Source organism: Dipteris shenzhenensis, chromosome 31, assembly GCF_047967505.1.
Source record: "Dipteris shenzhenensis isolate YYH24624 ecotype China chromosome 31, Dip_SZ_1.0, whole genome shotgun sequence".
In the NCBI taxonomy this organism is placed as follows: domain Eukaryota; kingdom Viridiplantae; phylum Streptophyta; class Polypodiopsida; order Gleicheniales; family Dipteridaceae; genus Dipteris; species Dipteris shenzhenensis.
The window spans coordinates 37,148,292-37,170,571 of record NC_141626.1 but is presented as its reverse complement, the minus strand read 5'-3'; the positions used below and the strand labels follow the sequence as shown (position 1 = coordinate 37,170,571).

General features: G+C 41.1%; 1 protein-coding gene across 1 annotated transcript; it reads left to right on the top strand.

Annotated features, from left to right (window-relative positions):
- The first annotated feature begins 1,484 nt into the window (after nucleotides 1–1,484).
- LOC147881411 (jasmonate-induced oxygenase 4-like) lies at nucleotides 1,485–18,206 on the top strand. The gene is made up of 4 exons (XM_087369756.1): nucleotides 1,485–2,064; nucleotides 2,151–2,478; nucleotides 2,558–2,780; nucleotides 17,955–18,206. The coding sequence occupies exons 1-4, from the start codon at nucleotides 1,541–1,543 to the stop codon at nucleotides 17,960–17,962; spliced, it is 1,083 nt and encodes a 360-aa protein (XP_087225882.1). The 5' UTR covers nucleotides 1,485–1,540; the 3' UTR covers nucleotides 17,963–18,206.
- Nucleotides 18,207–22,280: the final 4,074 nt, after the last annotated feature.

The window sequence follows — 22,280 nt, the reverse complement described above, 5'->3', positions numbered from 1 at the left end:
CTCCGCACCTACATATATGTCATGGATCGATAGAGCCACTTTTAACTGGAACTGTGGAGCTAAGAGCATTTGCTTTGTCTCTTATGCTCCATTTGTGTTCTTTTTTACAAGTAGCATATTGGTTGTTCCAATCCTCGTCTCACGCTTGCTCGAAAACTTTTGCTAGTACTTTTACAGCGTTTGCTTCTCTATTTGTTCAACTAGGGGAGCGGCATTTCTCTGCTTGATGCAGATTTGGTTTCGCTAGTCTGTCCACTGCTCTTTTTTAATGTGATTCCAAACCAAGGTTGTTCAATAGCAGGCACTTAAATCTTCAACGCACATCATATTCGATTTTTGCTTTTAAAATCAACATCTTGTCTAATTATCTCATCTAGAGCATTGCTTCGCTTGCTTTCTTCTAGCTTTAGGGTAGTTCCTAGGGCTTGGATTCTCATTAGATTTGCCATCTCTCTTTTCGGGCAGGCCGTTTAAATGATAAGGGTGATTCACCTTGTTTCCTTTTTTGGGTTGTTTGAAATTCCCATTGGCTAATCCCAACCTTGGTAGAGAGTATTGATGATTTGGGGTCCCCTTTTATGACTTTTGGGCCATCCTCTGTGCACACTCCTAATCTCCTTCTCGCTTTTCATCTTCATTGTCCCTTCCTGAATTTGGGCCCTCCAATTTAATGCTCGCTTTGGAAATTTCACTTGAGGTAGGGTAGGCCTGATGAATGATAAATATATCAATCACCTTGTTCTTTCTCTCTTTCTCTCTTACGATAGTCTCTCTCTCTCTCTCTCTCTCTCTCTCTCTCTCACGTTAGTCTTACATTCTTATACCCACCCACGTCGTCCTTATACTCGCCCACGTCACACCCACGTCCCCAAAGAGAATCACAAAGCTTAAAATAAGAAAGAAATACTCTATCTCGTGATACCCACCCACGCCAACCACAAGAATCACAAAGCTGAAAGTAAGAAATAAGAAAAAAAAACTATATCAACATTATTAAGGATTATAATTAAGAAAAACTGTATCAACATTATTAAGGATTATAACTATAAAGTACAACAATCACAAAGCTTATTAACTTCCTTGCTTAAAATAAGAAAGAAATACTCTATCTCGTGATACCCGCCCATGCCAACCACGAGAATCACAAAGCTGAAAGTAAGAAATAAGAAAAAAAAACTATATCAACATTATTAAGGATTATAATTAAGAAAAATGTATCAATATTATTAAGCATTATAATTATAAAGTACGACAATCACAAAGCTTATTAACTTCCTTGCTTAAAATAAGAAAGAAATACTCTATCTCGTGATACCCGCCCACGCCAACGACGAGAATCACAAAGCTGAAAGTAAGAAATAAGAAAGAAAAACTGTATTAACATTATTAAGGATTATAATTAAGAAAAAACTGTATCAACATTATTAAGGATTATAATTATAAAGTACGACAATCACAAAGCTTATTAACTTCCTTGCCAACGCTCCATTCTTTCAGTTCCTCATCCGTTCATCGACTGCAGCTGCGTATCGTCGCGAATATGGCACAAGCTCAGATCCTTAGACCTTCCAACATTGATCTCTCTGCTTCTGTGCTCTCCGTCAATAGCCTTAGCGACGTCGCTGCCCTCGCTAACTCTGCCCGAACTTTGCCCCCCCAGTTCGTCCTTCCCGAAACAACTCGCCCTCAGGTTCCCCATGATGCTTTCCTCCCTGACTTTGAGCTTCCCGCCTTCGATCTCTCCGCTCTTGTCTCCTGCCACAGTCAGGAAGAGCGCAGTCGCATGGCCGACTGGGTGTGCTCTGTATGTAAAGAGTGGGGCTTCTTTCAACTGGTGAACCATGGCCTGCAGCCGGAGCTTCTAAGAAAAATGGAATCGTTCGGTCGTAGCTTCTTCGAATTGCCATCAAGTACTAAGGAGAAGGTTGCGAACTTCAGAGGAAAGTTCGACCCTTCAAGATCTCAGCATGGTTGGTTCGAGGCTGTTAATGTCGGAACGATTCTCGAGACAGTCAACTCCAACTTTATCGACGTTGCTTGGCCGGAGGGAAACAAGGAATTCAGGTACTTGGGTGTACATGTATGTGGATTTGGGATTGTGCGTGTGTGAGAAGAGAGAGGCGGACTCATAATACTGAGATAAATTGCAGCGATTGCTTTGAGGAGTATGCAAAATCCATGGAAACAATTGCAAGAACAGTTACCGAGATCTTGATGGAAGGAATGGGATTGGAACCAAGCGTTGCAATTCAATCATGTTTCGACAGCCACGCATCAGGAATTCGTTACAACTACTATCCACCATGCCCGGAACCATCCCTAGCAATTGGCCTGGGTGCTCATACTGATCCCAACGTTCTTACACTGCTCTATCAGGACGAAGTGGGTGGTCTGCAGCTACGGGGCAAGGACGGCGAGTGGAGAGCAGTTAAGCCCAGGGCTGATGCCTTCGTCGTGAACGTGGGCGATGTCATGAAGGTCGGGAAGATTTCGCTTTTTGTATTGCTCATTGTCTATTAGAGTGACGTGGTTCTAACGAGCAGCGTGACGGAATCAGGTGTGGACGAACGGTGCGTTACGATGCGCGGAGCATCGGGCTGTGCTGAATTCTGGCAAGGCGAGGCTGTCGCTCGGATTCTTCGTTCAGCCTCAGCGAGCTACGGCGGTGAAGCCATTAGAGGAGCAGGTCGAGGCTCACTACAAGCCTTTCAACTACGGGGAATACATCAACTACAGAATCACCAGCCGCGCAGGCCTCGACGCCCTCGAACTCTACGCAGGTAAGTGCTATTTCTTGGGAACCCTCTCTCTCTCTCTCTTTCCCCTGCAAGGTCTAATCAAGGTCCCAGTTGATAATTCTAGTTCTTTTGGTCAAGTTGACTACCATAATTTTGGGTTAAGATTAGAGTTAGTGGTTGTTTAGTGCTTTTTAATGTGTTGTTAGGGTCAGTTTTTTGTCCTCTTGTGAAGATCCTCAGTGTTGTTGTCTTTTGCTGAATATTTCTCTTTGGAGATGGCAGCTCTCTTGTCTCTTTATACTACCGTTGGTCAAGTTGCCCATGTCAACAAGTGGTTAGCATTAAGATTAGTAGTAGTTTGGGTCATTGTGATGCGTTTTAAGTTTAGGTTTTTGTCTCTTTGTGAGGGTCTTAAGTGACTTTGTCACTTTATGTGGATTACGTTTTTTGCCTTACATGAGGGGTAGTGAATTATTTTGTCTTTTAGCTTGTATGAAACCACCTTTTAGCTTTTTTATCCCTTTCTAATTGTGTTTATGGACAAATCCATCTTTGTGCATATATACATGTGCATAGACATATTGCCCCGGCTGTTTGCCACCGATGTCTACATTCTGCTGAATCTGTGCCTCACATTTTTTGGCATTGTCCACATACTTGTGATTTCCGCACTCTCATTGGTCAGGGGCTTCGAGCAAGATTTGTACGCTATTGGGCACTTTGGACTCTATGGATGGACAGAAATCATAGTCTTTGGTGATCCTACTTTTCCATCTTTTATTTTTTTCAAACGATCTCTGTGGCAATCGTTTTATGATTGCTTTCAGACTCGTTTGATTGACCATGATGTATATATGGCCTATACTGAGTTTTTTGGTTGAGTAGTAGTTACTCCGCTTCTAGAGTACCTGGAATGTAATTATTTCACAGCGATAAAATATTCTTCTCACAAAAAAAAAAAAGCATATACACATGTGCAAAGTGAAGCACTCTTTGATATGATGATAGTATTAAATGCATGTAGATACTGGTTTTAAGGTTCGAACCATCCATGCTCTTGATCTGTGCCTATGTGATTTTCTCTCTCTCTCTCTCTTTCTTTTAGACAATACGTACTCATACCCAAGAACATTAAGTGTGTTGTGCACAAATAAACTTCTCTTCCTCTCACACATGGACCTCAGGATCCATCAAGATAAATGACCCACCGTTATATTGGAGCCTTATGTATCTGCCCTTATTTACATGTGACTGACTTGGCATTAAGAAATCAAGCAATTGGGTGGAAATCAAGCAATTGGGTGGAAGAGCTATGCTGTCCAATATAACAGATCTGATCATATAATCCAGTGAGAGACATGCTGATCTGAGAAAGGATAGTGAATGCTGCAGCATGTCCATATATGCTATATAGCAAGAGAAAATCAAATCTGCTTATAAAGACTCAATTTTGGCCATAGAATTCAGCTAAGCAATTGAGGGTATTGCTCCACAATTGTAGATGGTTGCCAAGAAGACTCCTCGTTAGGTAGACCTCTCCATTTGATAAGATATGCCATGTAGGACTTGTTCCTCAACACATGATCTCTAAATCCAAGGATCTTCTTAGGTATATACTCAATTTGGCCCTCTTCATCCATAGGAGGTAGCTCTTCCATAACTTGCTCCTTAGGCCCCAAATACTTCTTGAGCAGTGATACATGGAATACTTTGTGTATTCTAGAGGATGGTGGGAGCTCCAACTCATAAGCCACTTCCCCAACTTTCCTCAAAACCTTGTAAGGTCCATAATACCTATGAGTAAGTTTAACATTGGTATTACCTTTCAAAGAAGCATGCCTAGACTTATGTAATCTGAGAAATACATAATTCCCTTCTTCAAAATGAAGATCTCTCCTATGCTCATCAGCATAATCCTTCATCCTTGCTTGGGCCTCCTTGCTTGGGCCCTTACCATATTATCTTTACATTGCTGTAATAGAGCAGTCATGTGAGCCAAATCATCCTTGGCTTGTTGGCTTGTCAATGCTTGATCAATAATGGTTGATGGGACATGAGCTTTACAGCCAAACATGGCTTCAAAAGAGCTCATACCAATTGAAGTATGCTTGGTGGTATTATAACAAAATTCAGCTAGATGCAACCATTGATCCCATGATGCTTGGGTCTCAAAGCAAAAATGCCTTAGATACTCTTCCAACCAGTAGTTAACCTTCTCTGTTTGCCCATCAGTTTGAGGGTGATCTACTGTACTTGGGGTAAGAAGTGTTCCCATGGAACTGAAAAGCTCTTGCCAAAAATGCCCCATGAACTTAGCATCACGATCACTCACAATCTCCTGAGGAAGTCCATGTAATTTAAACACATTCTCCATGAATTGCTTAGCCACCTTGGAAGCTGTAAATTGGGTCTTAGTAGGAATGAAGTGGGCAGCTTTAGTAAGTCTATCAACAACCACAAAGATATTGTTCCAACCCTTAGAGGTCACTGGTAGACCTGTAATAAAGTCCATGCTGATATGTGTCCATTTACCTTGAGGTATAGGTAGAGGTTGTAGTAGACCAGCTGGCCTCAAATTCAACTCCCTGTTTTGTTGACAGGGTTTACAGCTTTGAACATAAGCAAGAACATCTTTCCAAAGCCCCTTCCAGTAAAAACTCTGTTTTACCTTATCATACGTCTTGTTGAGGCCTATATGCCCAGCTATAGGAGATGAGTGAAATTCCTGCAAGATTAGCAGCTTATAGGAGGAATTTTCAGTAAGAAATATTCTATCATTATACCACAAGAGCCCATTGTGCAACGTGAAATTGGGATATTGTTGACAGTCAAGATCTTGCAAGTCTTGGAACATAGCAGCTGCTTGAGGATCATTGAGATACTCTTCTTGAATGCCATGGATCCAATCTTTATAAACCTCAGTAATAGATGATAAAGTACAAGCCCATATCCTGGAAAGAGAATCTGCCACAATATTTTCTTTGTGCATCTTGTAATCTATGTCAAAGTCATAGTTTTGCACAATGGATAGCCATCTCCTTTGCTTGGGTGATAGAGAAGTCTGAGATAGAAAATATCTGAGAGTCTTATGATCAGTCTTGACCTTGAAATGGCTGCCATAAATGTAGTGGTGCCACTTTTTGATTGCATGAAGTATTGCCAACATCTCTTGGTCATAAATGTGGAAACTTGACTCTTTGTCATCCAATTTCCGACTTTCAAAGGCAATAACTCCATGACTCTGCTTTAGGACAGCTCCAATGCCCCTTCCACTAGCATCAGCCTCAATTATAAAAGGTTGAGAGAAATCAGGACATACCAAGATAGGTGCTGAAGTTAATGCCTCCTTTAATGCTTCAAAGCTCTTATTGGCACTGTCAGACCATTGGAAAGCATTCTTTTTTAGAAGATCAGTGAGAGGAGCTGTCAATTTGGCAAAATGCCTTATAAACCAATCCTTTACACACTTTACCTTGCTGGGATCCACCTTAATGCCACTACTGCTGACAATATGGCCCAAATATCCATGAAAGTGCATTTACTTGATTTGGCATACAATTGGTGTGCCCTCAATACTTCCAATACTTGCTGGACATGCAATAAATGCTCTTCTTTTGTTTTGCTGTAGATCAGTATATCATCAAAGAATACCAACACAAATTTACAGAGGAAAGGCTGCAATACCTTGTTCATTAGGGCCTAGAAAGTTGCAGGTGCATTGGTTAGGCCAAATGCCATCACTTTGAATTGATAAAGCCCACGTTCTGTCCTGAAGGCAGTTTTATGTTCATCTCCCTCCTTTATCCTGATTTGATGATAGCCTGACCTTAGGTCAATCTTTGTGAAGTACTTTGCCCCTCTAAGCTCATCCAGCAGATCATCAATTCTAGGGATAGGAAACCTATTCTTAACTGTCATTTTGTTCAAATCCCTGTAATTAATACACATTCTAAATGAGCCATCCTTTTTCTTAACCAATAACACAGGAGAGGCAAAGGGTGACTGATTGTGTGTAATAAATTCCTTGTCGAGGAGTTCCTTTATTTGCCTTGCCACCTCTTCCCTTTCAACTCTAGAAAGTCTGTATGGAGCTTTGTTGATTGGCTTAGATCTTGGCTCCAACACAATTGCATGATCCACATCTCTCATGGGAGGGAGATGGTTGGGAAGATCAGCAAATACATTAGAGTATTGCTGTAATAGGGACTGCATGTCTTTATCCTCCACCAACAACCCATTACCCTCTTGAGACTTGGTCAATTGAATAGCATAGACTCCACAAACACTTTTGAGGTCTTTGGCCATTCTTCTTGCAGAAATTAGGGACAATTTAGGAGATTGGTGACCCATCAAAGTGATGTGCTTACCTTCATGCATAAACTTCATATATAGCCTATCAAGGTCCATAGAGAATTCTCCCAAGGTTCTCAACCATTCACAACCAAGGACAAGGACAATGTCAATAGGTCCCATTTCCAAGACAAATAGATCTCCCTGAAAAGTATAGTCTTGAGAAAGTTGCACTTGAGCAGCCTGACAATATTGCTTACTGTGGGAATGCGGACCATTAGCCACCTTCATGCATAAACTTCATATATAGCCTATCAAGGTCCATAGAGAATTCTCCCAAGGTTCTCAACCATTCACAACCAAGGACAAGGACAATGTCAATAGGTCCCATTTCCAAGACAAATAGATCTCCCTGAAAAGTATAGTCTTGAGAAAGTTGCACTTGAGCAGCCTGACAATATTGCTTACTGTGGGAATGCGGACCATTAGCCACCTCAACTTTGATCCCATGATCCAAAGTGGATGGGCATAACTTCACTGTTTGAAGTGTCTTTGCATTAATGAAGTTATGAGTGCTCCCACTGTCAACCAAAATGTGGACTGGTCTGTTATTGATTGTTCCTTTTAACCTAAAGGTTTGAGAGCCCTTGCAGCCCATAAAAACATCAGGAGATATGCTGTACACAATTGATTGTGTATCTCAATATACTTCATCATCATTCACATCATCATTTCCATCAGGATTTTTGATCTCATCCTCGTATCCTTCAACAACTTCAATGTTCCATTGTCTAGATCTATTTGAGCACCTTGGATCAAAGGGAAAGGTGGTCCCCCCTTTGAAACTATGATCCTCATCATCATCAAGGCCTTCATTCACAGAGTCCTGATATTCATGAAATTCAGATCAACCCACCTGGATCAAAGGGAAAGGTGGTCCCCCCTTTGAAACTATGATCCTCATCATCATCAAGGCCTTCATTCACAGAGTCCTGATATTCATGAAATTCAGATTTTGCTGCAGAAGTATTAGGAGATAAATCCTCATCAATCTCTAGAATCAAGCTCAACTTTGCTCCTGTTTTTGCTTTGCACACATTCCTATGTTCAGGAGTCCACTTCTCATCACAAAGGTAGCATAAATTCTGCTTCTTCCTGTCATCAATAATTGCTTGAGATAACTGCTTAACCAACTTGTTTCTTTTATCACTCAGATCATCCTTTGGAGTGGGTTTAAAGGATGACTTTACATCTGTAGCCTTGTAAGCCTTAGGTTGTCCCATGCCACTGCCATACACTGTGGGGAACCTAGAAATAGAAGAAGTTGTGGCAGGTGCAGGAAGTTTGCTTTCATCATTGGAAACCCCTTTGACCATAAGTTTAGTTCCAAAGTGACCAATACCCAAAGTCTTCTCCTTCCCATTGTATTTGGGTTCATAAAGCTTTGCCAACTGCATGGCCTCTTTAAGAGAATTGGGCTTTTGAGCTGCAACATCTGAAGCAATACTAGGAGCATGGATGAACTTGAGCATTCTAACTCTTTCATCAATACCATGAACAAACAGAGTCAATTTTCAAAACTGTTTGATATAAATTTTCACTGAACCTTGTTGAGTAAGATCATACCACTTACAAATATATTGATCCCTAGTAAAAGGAGATATAAAAGTTTTAAGCATTTCAGTCTTGAATTCATCCCAAGCATTAAAAGTTAACCCTTCTTGCTGTAGATGCCTTCACCAAGAGCGGGCATAATCTTCCAGATGAAGAATAGCAAATCTGATTTTACCTTGATCACCCTTTGGATATAGAAGGAAGTAGTCATCCATCTTGCTAAGCCATTCCTCCAATTCCTCAGGAGAGGTAGAATCACCTTTGAACTTAGGAAGTATAATCTTGTCTTTCATATCTTTGTCTTGATGAACAGGTCCTTTTGGTTCAATAGATTTAACTCTTTGTATATATTGCTGGAATGTCATTGCTGCCCTAAGGTCTGCTAGTAGCAACTTATATTCATGGAATTTTTGACACAACTCTTCAACTGCTGAACTGTTATTATTAGGAGTCTTACCATGTGCTGAATCCTTATCCATATGAGCTGTAACTCCACTAGAGTGATAGGTCCTTCGGGCAGAAGCCATAAAACCAATCGGTTCAGTTACATGTATAGGATGATGATCATCATCATTTGAACCTGAGTCTCCATCAATTTGGGGATCCACAGGTCTCTTCCCATCATGAATTTGGCTTCTCTTGAACTGGTCCAACCTTTTATTAAAAGTAGCAGACATGTTCTGCATCCTTTGGTCAATCCTCTAAATATTGGTCTTAATCTCATTAGTTAACTTCTTGAATATTTGTAGCATTGGGTCCATACAACTCTTTATGATCTGCTCTTGGTTAAGGGATGCTTGTACTTGAGGAGTTGCTGCTAAATCCCCTCGAACATTGCCAACATGAGGATCATTGGACTCAGAAACTACAGCCTAATCATCAACTGGTTCTTTTTTTGGGATGGAATCAAAGATACCCATTGGCTTCTTACTAGCTTGACCAGTAGATCTCTCGACATGCATCTTGAATGACTTGAATCTAGAGTAAATGGACTGTGTTAAGCCCTGATAAAAAAAAGTACCAAAAAGCCCCAAATGCTAGTTTTGCCCTAATTTCGTAGGTCAACTCAGAGAGAAAACTTGAAATTTCCCACTTGATTAGGCAATCCTTATGCCAAGAGTGAACCAAAGAGTCAATTAGGAGTATAAATTTATAACATTACACTTGGATTGCAAGAAATTACTAGATCTTTTGGCAAATATCAACCCTGCGCTAACTGTTGCAACTGAATTTTGAATTGCTCATTAACAAAAGTCCAAATCAATATCACACTTAATCAGTTGCATCCATGGAGCTAGGCGACCATATGCACTACAGCTGACCCGAAATGGAGTTGTACATCAGAAATTTGCAGCAGTTCCTCCATGCCAGCCAGTCGAGAATTGCTCATAACTTCCCCAAACCATCTCGGATCACCACTAGACTTAGGGAGCCTCAAGAGATTGATGCGAATAGATCAAGCCAAGAATGACTTAGTTTGGTGCAGGAAAATAGCAGATCATCACTTTCTTCAGTTTCTTGCGCCAGAGAGAAAACCACTTCAATGGCTCATAACTTCCCCAAACCGTCTCGGATCACGACCAGACTTAGGGAGCAGCCTCAAGAGATTGATGCAAAAAGATCAAGCCAAGAATGACTTAGTTTGACAGCAGATCGTCACTTTCTTCAGTTTCTTATGCCAGAGAGAAAACCAGTTCAATGTTGACTCAATCCTCCACCATTTTAGGATTCCCACACATAGAAATGATCAGGGAAGCAAGGGCTTTCCACTGATGCAAGAAGCCCCAAATTCTGAGCACTTTGAAAATCAGGGTTTCTCAGAGCTTGCCATGTGGCAGCTCACAACAGAAAGTACTTTTGGCGCTGAATTTTTGCAGAGAGGTAGGCCCTACGCTCAAGAGTAGATGCTCCAAATTTCAAAACGATTGGACAAAGAATTTCCCACAAATTCCCATGAAATGAGCTCTGATACCAATGCAACAGGACTGCTCCTAATTGACAGTAAACTTCCCTAAAATTGGTAGAATATGCAGGAAAGTTAGAGTAGTGAAGTACCTTATGTTTTCAGGAAAAAGGTAGGAGTGGAAGGTCATGGGCTGGACCTACAACAGAGACTTGTGAGAGAATGCACAAGGACAGGAGGAAGTCAATCCTTTTTAGAATTCAGCTGAGTATTGAACTCTTGCTGTAATTTCTATTTCAGTAATGAAGTACAAGTCATGAATGTCTTGCCAAGTACAACTAGAGCCCTTATATAGGTATGGCCCAGGGTAGTACAAAGCAGTATTGCTTATGGGATTACCTCCTAGGATGCCACGTGGCAACTTATGGAATCCCCTTAAAAAAGAAGAAAAGCGTACTAGGGAGAGGAATAGCATGGCTGGGCTGCATAATCACTGAAGAAGCATCCATGAATTTAGCCTTTGTGCCATCAAGTGCGTGCATTGCAAAGCTAGGAGTTATACCCTCGGGGGCCTCCAAAATGACAGCTTTTGGTTCTTGCTGTTCGTAGCCATTTAAGCTGCTACTTTCATTAGAACTCTTCTCCCCACAACTCTTCTCCCCACAACATCCTTTAGTATTTGCAGATGGAATCACTTGACAACGACCATAGTGTTGTCCTGCATCCAAAGGCATCATCCATGTCTCTAAAGCATGGTTTGGCTGCATGCCAGGGAGTGCCATAACATGGCTAGACTGCATTACAAGCATTGGCCCGATTACATTCTCCCCAGATGTTGGGTGTCTATTGTTATATGCTTGCATAGTCTTTGGCATCACTCCCCTCGGCATCATAGCTCCAACAGTTGGTTGTTCTATGGCATTTGTATCTCGACCTTTAGCATAGGACACCGCCTGCAGAGGTCCGTATGGACATATGGACGCCTGTACAGCTGTATGGAAAAAAATTAAAATAATTTTTTTTTCTCGAAATGGTGCGGGACAAGGTCATTTATGTTTGGGCAGTGCCAAAATGTCAAAAAACGTCAAAATCGGACCTCAAAAGGTCAAAAAACAGCTGCTGGACTGCTCCAAAACAAGTTTTTGGCGACCAACCGACGAGGAATGTTTGCCAATGTTGAGGGAGAACCACGAATTGATGCGAGAGTGAGCTAAATCACTAGGATACTAGAGTACTTGATGGCGAGGAACCATGGCGAGGCTAAGGGAAGGGAGGCTCTACCTTAGAGGAGAGGGGAGCTTCCATTTGTGGGCTTCTCTCATCCTCTAGACAGAGCAAGAAGAAGGGGAAGGTAGGAAGGGAGGCTTTGATACCACATGAAGGAACATGGTGGAAAGAGGGAGAGAGAGGGTAGGCTAGGGAGAGAGGAAGTGATACTCAAAAGGAGACATAATGAAATGGAAATGAAATGACTAGAGCAATGAACAAAAATGAGAGTACTTACATATAGACCAAAGAGCTTGTAGCTTGATACTTGATTCATTTGACACTAGACAAGTACATCTCTTATATAAGAGCACACACACACATGAACTCCTATGCATATGGGATAACTCCCAATATGACACATGGCATCCATAGGACTCACTAGACTATAAAACACCTACTAGACACCTAGTACACTGATTTTTTACTCACTTTGGCTTCATATTCCAACAAAGTGCTCATGTTGAGCAGCCTCATCATTGTCATCAAGTGACTCAAGACGGGGACGTTAGAGTGCCATGGTGAACTGCCATGGGAGAGAGAGGCAGCTCGAATGTGTGGCTTCCTCTGCAAAGAAATTCCCAAACTGATATGGAGAAGCTCGAGAGAAAGGTCGATGAAGAAGCTGCAAAATATGGCCCAAATAAGCTTGAACGAGGTTGGGAAAGGCCCCAAAATGGCTGTGAGAAAGAGGCTGAAATTTTTTTATAAAAAAATTATTTTATTGGGGGGGGGGGGGGGGTCCTAAGTCACCTAAGATAGTTATGACAGCCCTAACCTAAGACTACTAGGACTGTTAGGACACTGACTTAGGCTAATCTAACCCAAATGCTTAACCCTAGTTAGCACTAACCTAACCTAGCTCCTCAACTAACTAAACCTAAACCTAACCTGCTAACTAAATTGAACTAGACCTAACTAACCTAATGTTTACATGCAGGAGCGGAAGGCGTGGGCATAGTAGGAGGCAAACACGGGTCACGAAGCAGATGAGTCAAGGAAGGGGAGGTTGATGATGGAATGGGTGGTTGACGACGGATAACAGATGACGGGTTGGGTTAGATGGGTGGAGCCACAAAGGGTCATGGCTGGAACGGCGCCAGACGACGGGATTGGCTCACGAATGGGATCACGATGGGACTACAAGAGAGCTGGTACATAATCGTGATCCCGTTCGTGTAGCCAATCCCGTCGTCTGGCGTCGTTCCAGCCATGAGCCTTTGTGGCTCCATCTTGTGGCTCCGCCAATCTAACCCAACCCGTCATCTGTTATCCGTCGTCGACCACCCATTCCATCGCCACCCACCCATTTCATCGTCAACCCCCCTTTCCTTGACTCATCTGCTTCGTGACCCGTGTTTGCCTCCTCGCCTTTCGTTGCCTACTCGGAGCGCCTCAGTCCACCGCTTGCCCCATGCCGCTTAATCTGCCACGGATTTATGCACGTGTGCCGCTGCTCCTGCATGCAAACATTAGGTTAGTTAGGTCTAGCTCAATTTAGTTAGTGGGTTAGGTTTAGGTTTAGTTAGTTGGGGGGGCTAGGTTAGGTTAGTGCTAAGTAGGGTTAAGCAATTGGGTTAGGTTAGCCTAAGTCAGTGTCCTAATAGTCCTAGTGTTATAATCAAAAAATAAAATAAAATTCCAGCCTCTTTCTCACAGCCATTTTGGGGCCTTTCCCAGCCCTGTTCAGGCTTATTTGGGCCATATTTTGCAGCTTCTTCATCGACCTTTCTCTCGAGTTTCTCCATATGAGTTTGGGAATTTCTTTGCAGGGGAAGCCATACATTCAAGCTTCCTCTCTCTCCTGTGGCAATTCACCATGGCACCCCAACATCCCCGTCTTGAGTCACTTGATGACAGTGATGAGGCTGCTCAGCATGAGCACTTGCCTTCCACAGTGGGTGCATCCACTAGTGGTACAAATGTTCCTACTACCACTCAGGCCCTCTCTCCTACATCTCCGGTTGTTCAGGCTCAATTCCTTGCAGCATTCTCCTCCATGCTCCAGCAGGATACATCTCAGCAGATTGGCTAGGTTGTTGCACATGCATTAACGGACAAAGGCAAGCAGCCTATACCCCAACATGGAGTCCAATCAGACAACCAGAATGCATTCTCTACACCACGCCGAGGTTGCACGCACATCAGGCTTTCAGCCCAAGGGAACTCTTTCGATTACAATCTGTTATGGCGTAAGAACTTCAGTCCCATCTTCAAGTTCAGGCTCTTGTTCCCACCATATAACCAGAGTCTCCAAGACCCAAGTACCAGGAGAACAGGGTCAGGATCAAGATACCACTATGAGTCCATGCCCCACTCTATGTAACCTGCAATCCTAACAGCGTGGAAGGCAACCTCTAAAAGAATATCATCTGAAGATCTGCGAAGTCCGCCTCTTGACTCAACAACAAGGGTCTCTTCTTGTGCATCCCGCAAGGCAATAACCTGTAAAGGAACACCCGTTCCTGTGAAAGCTCCCAATCAAGTGGACTCTATGATCGGCATGTCATTTGTATTTATCCACTCTGTTGGTATGGCTGCCTCTATCTGCTGCATCCTAACCGCACTCCCTCTGAGGTGGCTAATTGATAAGAGTCTCTGATCCTCTAGAAGCTTTCGAAAAGCCTTCTAGGCACCTTCAGTGGAAGCAGGTCCCCTCTCCCATCTAGACCATTGCATATAATGTGACACTCCTAGTGATCTGCCATGCTCATCTAATATAGATTCATTCCACATGGCTGGCTGCTTATCTATTTCTTTGCGAGAGGAGGGTGTAACTCTCCGAAGAGTGTCTCTGAAGCTGCCCCAAGCTTTCAGAATGGAAGCCATGAGAGGATATGCCTAAGTTGAGGGAGAGGACAACATGAGTAGATAATATCGGAAGGGTAGTTTGAACAAGATTGCTGATGCTTTGACTCACATTGGTGAGGTAAACTCTTTGAGATTTACCCAGATAGGAGCTGACCTTTGTAGGACCGATTCAGTCGATATTGGCAACACATCCTGACAGGGTGCTCCACAAAAATAGATCAAGACTCAGGGATTATACCATCTGGTCAGGTGGCAGGTGATCAGGTCAACCACCAAGGTAGCTTCATCCCCCCTTCACACAATTTTTGTCTCATCTATTCTTGTATCAACAAGGAACTTAATTCCTTGAAGGTCAGCCGTTTACTCCCCTCACCAAAAGAATTGTGACACAACATTGGTAAATACGAGGGAGTTGATTTAGTAACATTACCATTAATTGTTGAGACTCAACCGTGTTGCCGATTGCAACCAACAAGGGAGTTGATCTAGTAACCACAAATTGTTGTACCTGTCTAGATAAGTATAATCATGTTTGCCGCTACCATCATCCAAATGATAACCAGCACTTGTGCATCCTTCTCCCAATCAGTCAGCTCATCATCATCATCTTCATCATCATAGTGGAGGATATTCTTCTTTCGAGATATGGAGTAGAGGTTGGAGGCTTCTCCTTGTCTATCATGAATTTCCATAGTTTCCTGGCTTAGAGCTGAGTTTTTATCTTGAACTTCCACACTGGATAGTTCGTCCATCAAGCTTGCTTCTGTAACATCCAGACCTGCGTGTGATGATGCTGTAACTGCCACAAGAAAGATAGTATAAAAGAGAAGAGGGGCTGGCTCTGTGAAACTGGCTGAACTGAGTGCTACGTTTACATGTAGAAAACACGGAAAGATTTTCCCAGGATAGAAATTTCACAACACGTGCACTTCAACTATTCAACTTCTGGCACTCTAGGGTTTTAACAAGGACAAGGAATCTTTGCTGTGCCAGACTCCATCTCCAAGTGCCTCAGTCAGGAGGGTAGGCCGCAACAAGTGCAAAAATGAGGCACCGGAAGTGGCAAAACTTCTTAGAGATGGGAGGGGAGAGGTTGATATAGGGGTTGAAACTCCCCTGGGACTTGGCAAATGTCAGTCCTGCAGTCCGACCAGACATCCGACTGGTTGCTCTCCAACTGGCATGCAGCCTATAAAAGGACCCTGAGTAGGGTCCTTTCCAGTTCATGGGGGGCTACTTCACGTCAGCCTCCTGCAGCACGTGCTGCACTAAAGAAGGGCTAAACAGCCTCACAAACTAATGCAAAAGGGGTGCCTGCCCCAAAAGAGGACATAATAACGCCTAAACAAAAAATAGCTCTGGGAAGGCCTAATATCCTCATGGTCAAAACTCTGTTTTTTGACCTAAAAGTCGAGTTTTGAAATTTCAGGTTGGATACTCAGTTTTTTTTGGGACTTTCATGATAAGAGGGCTTCTGAGTGTTGCTAGGATACTTTCCTGCAACAAATTTTGAAAAGCCCTAAATTTTAGAAAACCCGTAATTTCCAGAATTTAGGACTTTTCTGACTTTTGCAGTCCTTTGGCATAATGGAAGCCTTCGACATGTAAATTTATTGGGGATTTTCCAAAATTGATATAATTTCGTTACTATTTGGTGCATTCATTTGGGCATTTTGCCTTCTTTGGGCATAATTGCTCAAATTTGAGGCTCTACTCCGATCTTGGTGACTCACATCGCGAAATTTTGACAGTCATCATGTGATTGCTCCTTGTAGCTGCTCCCATGGTCAACGTCGACATATCATTCGGGGCATTCTCGCCATGTTCTTCATCGACATACTTCTTTGGATCGGGATCTGCAGTCTTATGTGCAGCAGCTATTGGCATCATTTATGGGATGATTGGGATCAATAAAGGTTTTCTACCTTGAGTAGTCCCTCTAAAATGAATGTTTGAGGTGTCAATTAAAATGATGTGTTGAGTTTATATTTGTCATGTGTGGCTCCATGTCCCTTATCAGTCCTTGGAGTCGGAGCCATGTATTGGCTTTGATAGGTCTATTTATCAGGCTTGGCACGTGAGTTCTAGGATGTTGGTGCATTGGTCTCCTAGACCTCTGAGTTGGTCATGCATCCATGCATGATCAATGCTAGGTGAGCCTCTGAGTCTATACCATTCTCAGTAGCCTCTGAGCTCACTTGCCTCTGAGTTAGCATGGAAGCCATGTCTAGTTCTAGACCGTCATTGCATAGTTCGATGACCGTCATTGTCATGTTCTGTTCTTGGTTCCATTCTAGTAGTCACTCACCTTCCTCCATGGGGGGGTGTTAGGAAATGGAGTCAAGTTGAGTTAGTTTTGGTTTGTTCTAGTGAGTCCTAGTGTGAGTTTTAGTCTAGTGTGTCCTATGGATGCCACATTATTTCAACATGCATTTGTAGATGGCCTAGTGTCTCCACACACACATTAATTAGGTCTTACAAATTTGGGTGTCACATTCAAGTCACAAGTACAAAAGGTGGAGTATTCATAAGCCTTATACACTACCTTGATTGTAGCAACAAAAATGATGACTTGAGAACATCTCTTCCCTCTTTCCCCATGTCCCCATCTCACATATGCCTTCATAGTGGAATACTCTATTGATATCTATTCACCTGCATACATGTATGTGTACTTTTTGTTTGTCATTTCTCCCTTTTCAATTCTCATTTGATCTATGGGAATTTCTTTTATTAGCTAAGATTTCTAGTATCTTGCAAGGGCTTCATAATTTTCTATTTTCTTACAAAAGATGTTCCTAAGAATGCAGAATATATCATTATAAACGTGAGAGGAACTGTATAAAAATAATGTCTAAGTTTAAAACGTAATACAGGATATATTTATAGCTCCATATTTACTTCCAAGCGTCTCTGAAATAATGGTGTGAATACTTAGAATGATGTAGATGGTTAATTTGTAATCGAAACAAGCTTTTTAATTTTAAAATCAGTGTCTTAAAAAAATGGTTCCGATTTATATTTCCTCTTTTGAAAATGGGAAAGGCATTATGCAATCTCTCTTTAACAACTTAGGCACATACTGACACAGCGTGAGTTAAACACAGTAGTGTGTACATTTCTAGTTCTTGTATGATCATTGAGATTCCTTATTCATATTTCCTCTTTTGAAATGGGAAAGGCAGTATGCTATATCTCTGTAACAACTTTGGCACATATCGACCTGGTTTGAGTTGGACAAATCATGCACACTCTAGACAAGAGTATTTGTATTAATTTGCTTTATTTGTTGCTTTTTTAATGAAACTGAAATGCATAATTTCTCTTGGCAGGTATATAACTACAAGGGGATTCTACACTACGTAATGGAATGTAATGCACAATTTCATGTTGGCTAGTATATAACTAGAGTGTACTCCACCCTACCTGTTATCGGACAGCATAGATGCAGTTGGAATAATATATTATGAAAATAAATTTGATAAAGGTAATGGACTTGTATTTTCTTAGTACCTGACATAAACTTTTTATTTCGTTACATAAAACATATATTAGCAATGAAAATGTAGATTCCTACTTGACACAACTATTTTGTTTTTTTCCTCCCTTTGTTTCTTGCACCGACTCTTATAATGAATGTTTTAATTGTGCTGGATAAAAACTGATGCTTAAGACTAACTCTTGTCACAGAACATATATCATACAAACATTTCACAAGCTTCAAGTAATGGCATTACAGTTTGACCAAAAGCTAAAATGTCTCTATTTATGCTAAACTCTCGCACCATACTGGCTAAATATTGTCTTTATTGGCTAACAATAAATCAACCTAGGCCCCTTGTTTCTCTACATATGTAACCAGGCTTCATGGTCTTAACAAGCGGGGTTTTTCAAATTTTCATTTGTGATGGGATTTTACATATCAGTGGGTGTCTATATTGGCTGCAAATAAATCAACGTAGGCACCATGTTGCTCTACATATGTCGCTTCATGGGCTGAACAAGTGAGCTTTTTCAAACTTCATTTGTGATGGGAGTTTATATACCCTAGCTACTTTCAACAAGAATAATGAAATGTGAAAACATATCAACATAGGCCCATTTTGTTCTACATATGTAGCCATGCTTCATGGGTGAAAAAATGTGGTTTTTCAAACTTTATTTGTGATGGGAGTCTACATACCCTAGGTAGTAACAACAAATATATTAAAAGTTGTGTGTGCACATGAGTGTGCAACTCTCTCTCTCTCTCTCTCTCTCTCTATATATATATATATATATATCCCTTGATTGCATGCGGTATGAGATATGTCCTTATGGTGACTACAAGTTGATCTTAGTAATTGTAAGTGTGCACAAATAAAATGCATGTACTTTTTATTTGTTTATATAGCTATATGTATGTATGCACTCATGTGTGCACTTGTGTGTGCGTGCACAAGCACCTGCACGTGCACACACACACACACACACAGAGGAGATCCTTTAGCAAAAGCGGTATATGGAAGATAAATCAAATTTAGTGATATTTTTCACTTCAATTTGAAACATGGCAATACGGTGCATTGTTTTTCATTATATTTTTATTAAATCAAAGCAAAGAATAACTTTGAAGATAGTTGTGAAGATTTTTATTCACATTATTTTTTTAGTTTAAGAGTTAGGGATATTTGAAAAATGAACTAACAAATTAAATTTGGTTGAAGGTATTGACATTTTCATGCCTTGGAAGGGTTGCTTATGCTATAAATTACAAATATTTTTTCTACCCATTCAAGAGATGATAATGGTTTGGATACTCGGACTAGAGTTAGCCTTATTGTCCAACATGTAAGATCCCATCATTAGACTCAGTACTTTGACAGCATGTGATTTAATTTCCCTTTGAAGATGTTTGGTCAATCTTGTTGGTGTAGCAAGTACAGACATGCAAATTGATTTTTTATGTGGATGTATGTTGACCCTCGAGTTATTAAATGGCATGGTAGTAGCATGCCCATACATAAAAGAAGGGGAAAAAATGAAATTGCACATACTATGGATTTACAAAATGTACTTGCCTATCTACTCAATCAATGGAGCAATTGATAATCTTCATAAGCCTATTAAAAATAGAGAAGACTGTTCACGTATGAGCTTAACAACATAACGATAAATATTTACACAACCTTGCCATACATGGAAAATAAGTACAAATACTTAGGAGAACCCAAAAGGGTAGACAAAAAGCAAGGTGGTTTTTGAGACATTAGAAGGGAAAACACAAATTTGCAAGCACCCAAAGAAACCAGAAGGCAATATTTGTTGAGAAATCAACATTAGATAATGCACTATTCGCATTTGAATATATATATATATGTATGTATGTATGTATGTATACACACACACACACATACATGTGTGTGAAATAAAACCTAGTAAAGCTTATAAATAAATGACCATAAGCATAGATAAGTAATCATAATAGACAAGTAATACATAATAAACAATTATTATTATATTTGATGAGTTTTGAGGTTGAAGGTTGGGTCCAAGTTGAGGATAAGATTAGGATATGGTTAGGGATGCAGTAGCAATCAACCATAGGTTTAGTTTACCATTTTGGAAAGCATGGTGGATTTGACCTAATTTCCAAATTAAAGACTAATAGTTGCATGCTAATGAACTCCTAGTGTTTCATGCCTATGGTAAATGAATGTGACATGCTATATGATCATGCCAAACGATCAATGCCTACAATAGAATCTCTATGCCTTTGTTGATGCTAATTTAAATGCCTAAGGATATTAATCTATTCGTATGATCATGGCCAATGCTTTGTCTTTACTAATATTAAATTTCATCCAAACGCATAGGCTAATGCTACAGGTCTAATCCCCCAAGACAACAATCATTGTAATCCTTTGATGTGCTCTAAGAATATACTAATCATGGTAATGCTCCTATGCTTAATCCATGTGCTAATGTTCATGCTCCACATGTCTATGCTAATGTTATAGATGTCGATAATCATGCCTAATGTTATGTTAGCATGGCCATAAACATATAGAGTTGTATATAGTTCTTTGATAAATTTTAATTTATTGTTGAATCTAGTATTAGGAGGCCATGACTTGAGTCCCATAGCTTACCTAGGGGAGGGAGCCTTTATCAATGGCTTGGAGTGTTACTACATTGGGTCCTCACACACACACACACACACACACACACACACACACACACACACACACACACACACACACGCACGCACGCACGCACGCACGCATGCATGCGCGCCTCTCATTGCAAGAAAATGTGCGAGTCTATATGCTTTGCGACAAACTATCCTTGAACTAAATGAGTATTCCAATAGTCTTATGACATCCAACATTTTGATATAATTAGTTGTACAAAGTTAACGTTGATGAGCCTATTTTTTGATCCCTAGGAATGACTGCAAATATTGCATATTATGATGTATATACCATACGTAGTAACACCAGTGCATAGATGGGATTAGCACTGTGAAGCAAAAATTTAGGCTACGTGAATTAGCTGGAGGCATAGGACCTAAGAAATAGCAATAGAGAACCAATAAGAGTTTTTTGTTTTGCTTTTGTAAATAATCATGATTTTCCAATATGATTCTATGGAGAGACCCTATTACAAGAAGTGATGGATGAAAAAGCTCATGGCTACAACTAGATAATCAGTGTACCCGCCGCAAACCTCTGATAATGAATCTTGGGAAATTAGTGGCTAAGTGCATTAGATGTAGACGATGGAGATTGAGAGTGTGTAGGAAAGCTAAGTGCATGAGAAGGGAACGATGGAGACTAAGGGTGTGGATTACTATGAGAGAATTTTTGCAAAACTAGAGGTATAGAGAATTTTTACAAAACTAGAGTCTGCATGGATGCTTTTCATCTAAAAATAGAAGTGGACGTCATTATTTGCATGAAGGTTGCTTCTAGTTGGGATCCTAACGCATGAAATTGTGTACCAAGCACCAGAGCTAGCCAATGTAGCCTTTATGAAAGCACTAGTAGGAGGCAATGTACTAGGATTTGGCAAGAAAGACCTGGTTTGCCACTAGGGCACGGTCCGTTAGGGATAGTTTGGCTGAGCTCTAGTAAAGCACTTGTGCCAAACACTCTTGAGGAACGGGGTGATCTAATGCTCTGCTAAAATATCAAATACTGACCTGGCATCCAAGGTATCTCATTGTCTAACCTTGGAAGCCAAAGTCACTCCCCCAATCTCAAACCCTTGTGTCTCCTTGGAACCTTTGAAGAAACTGATGGATTTTGTCCAAGTGATCCGTTCCCCCAAAGCCTCAGAGTAGATAGACAAAGCTCCTTTGACTCTCTCTAAGCTCATTATGGTGCCCTCTACATGTAAGTATGTGTCATGTGCAAACTCTGAGTCTACTAGCTCCTCCTCCTATCTAATTAGGAGCCTCAACCCTATGAGGCCTACCACCTGTGACCTCAAGAAATAGCCTAGTGCCTCTACAACAAATTGGAAAACCAAAGCACATCTGCAGCTCTTGCAAACAGAGAGAGAGAGAGAGAGAGAGAGAGAGAGAGAGAGAGAGAGAGAATGCCTCACTTCATGTGTCCACCAATGAGCATCTGGCTAGAGCTCCCCATATAAAGTGCGGAGACCCCTGTAGTCCC